The sequence below is a fragment of the Atractosteus spatula genome, unplaced genomic scaffold, assembly GCF_055471065.1.
Source record: "Atractosteus spatula isolate fAtrSpa1 unplaced genomic scaffold, fAtrSpa1.hap1 Scaffold_38, whole genome shotgun sequence".
Lineage (NCBI taxonomy): Eukaryota > Metazoa > Chordata > Actinopteri > Semionotiformes > Lepisosteidae > Atractosteus > Atractosteus spatula.
Window position 1 is genome coordinate 274,201 of NW_028296866.1, and position 2,220 is coordinate 276,420.

A 2,220-nucleotide genomic window follows, 5' to 3' on the forward strand; every position below is an offset into this window, starting at 1 on the left:
CTCCCCCTTAAGGGCGCTCCGGCTCTTTCGCTTCTGAGTTGATTTTGTGCACCTGCCCCCTGTTCCAGCCCACCTTAACAGCCAGACGCTCACTCTGTTCTGGGCTCTGCGTTGGTTCCTGTACCAGGCGAGTCCGGGACCTGGAGAGCCTGGTCCCATTCCCCTCTTGTTCCCCCCGACCCTCCACCGGATCCCGCTCCGGTTTTTAATCCCGTTTGTCTTCGTCTCAGATGGATCGCCCGGCTCTGGACATTTGCCTCGTCTTGGATTTCCCTTTGGACTCCCTTTAGGTCAGTGTGCCTTGGACTCACCCCCCAGAACACCCGCACACCATGGATGCACCCCCGTTTTCATTCCTGACCCCTGCATGCTTTTTTCCCTGTGTTTTCCTCACTCTTCCTGGATTGTGTCATCTGCATAGGGTCCTGAAAGACGGTTCATTACACCAAGACCACTACGTCATTGGACACTGCTCATATAACTGTCACTTACTAACACATCTCACACAAAGTGTCAGGGACTGGGGCCTCCTGTGGGCCAATTCAGCATTTGCTTACGAGGATGTAAATGGGAAACTTAAATCTTTTCAGTGGAACCCAAGCTGTAGGATCACAAATTTTTAAGTATTTTTTTGGTCTCCAAAAAGTGCTTAGATTTGGAGAGTCAGTCCTACAAACTGCAAATGAGGATGTTAGGTGTTTTTTCAAAGCTTTGAAATGCCATGATATAGTCACAAAGTCAGGAAAGTACATTACTGATCATGTGGTCACATTAGGGAGTGGTACAAATAGGGAGCTGACTGCTAGTGAGAGGGTGGCATTACAAAACAATGAGACTCTTATTGGGTACCTTCAGTATCACAATGCTACTGTATATAAGCGTTGCATCATTTGCCAGATGCTGCTAACCACACAAGAGTATACACAGGGTTTTAAAAGAAATAATGCAGTCATAGCCACAAAAAAATCATTTGGTTTAGTTCAGTCTCTGGTTGTTTTTCTAAAGGAATGTGAGTGTGAACTTGACATGGAATGTTCTTGTCAAGAACTCTTAATATTCTTTTTACAACTCGCAAAAGATAGGAATCAGTTCACCATCTACAATTCAGACCTTAATACAAATGTTGCAAAATTCCTAATGCAAGTAAAGGCCACCAACAAGCTGTGTGCAATCTCATGGAAGGATTTTGATTCAAAATGCATTGTAATCGAATATAGACATCATATGTACTTAATGAAGATGCCAGTGTTTGAAATAGACTAAGTCATGATAACTTCTTATAATTATTATTAAAATAGCAAATTTTTATTAAAATTTTATGTACATTTTATGTACAAATGAAATAGTCTGAAATGGAAGTAGGTCTTATTTTTTTAAACAGATTTAAAATATATTTTTTTATTTTAAGAACATAATTGTTATTTATGCTATATATGCTATATAGAAAGGGTTTGTTTTGTGTGTGTGTGTGTACTAGTTCCATTTTGTTGTTTTTTTTTGTTTTGTTATATATAATTGTTTGTGGGGAGCATTGTCATAATATACTAATTGCAGCTGAGCCATCATTCGGTTTTAAAAGGACTCACTTGGGCACCACTCCTGCCCTCCCAGTGACATTTGGTGGCAGCAGTGGGATGGCTATCTGCAAGACTGGAAAAAACGGGCAGCACTGTGTTCACAAGGAAAGGCACTGCCACAGCTCAAAGCAGATGAGCCTTGGGACACGGTGGCCTCATCAGAGGAAGAAGAATGCTGTGAAGAGCTAGAAGCTAGTCCTAGAGTCACCTCTCAACAAGTAACAGGTGTGAGACATGCGTCCAAGACAAAACCTCAAGGGGAGATGGTGAGCCTTCTCCGAGACTTTCTGTCTGGGCAACAAAAGAGAGAGGAGGAATTGTTTGAAGAATTACGTGGACTTAAAACCTCCCTTCAGGAGATCTTAATTGTACCCATTATTGTACCGGCATCGCAGGTTTAGGGAGTGACACCTGGAAACATGGAGACAGCAGAAAGTCCACGGCTTGCTCTTCCTACACCAGTACCACGACAACACAGTGACATCAACCCCCATGTCTGCTACACGTGCTTCAGCAGAGGGCATGTTCCGTAAAGAGCCTAAGATGCCCCCCTACCAGCAAGGTGAGGACATTGAAAACTATCTCCTGCGATTTGAGCGCATGGCCAGAACCTGGAAGTGGCCAGAGGAGGAGTGGGCCTGTC

The 2,220-nt window shown here is 43.5% G+C and overlaps 1 protein-coding gene across 1 annotated transcript; it reads left to right on the forward strand.

Moving 5' to 3' along the window:
- Positions 1 to 567: 567 nt before the first annotated feature.
- LOC148807313 (uncharacterized) lies at positions 568 to 1,263 on the forward strand. Its single transcript, XM_088909546.1, has one exon. It carries the CDS (start codon positions 568 to 570, stop codon positions 1,261 to 1,263), a length of 696 nt encoding a protein of 231 aa, XP_088765672.1.
- The last annotated feature ends 957 nt before the right edge of the window (positions 1,264 to 2,220 follow it).

Coding starts and splice junctions, on each gene's coding strand:
- LOC148807313 (XM_088909546.1), top strand. CDS start 568: ATGGGAAACTTAAATCTTTTCAGTGGAACCCAAGCTGTAGGATCACAA.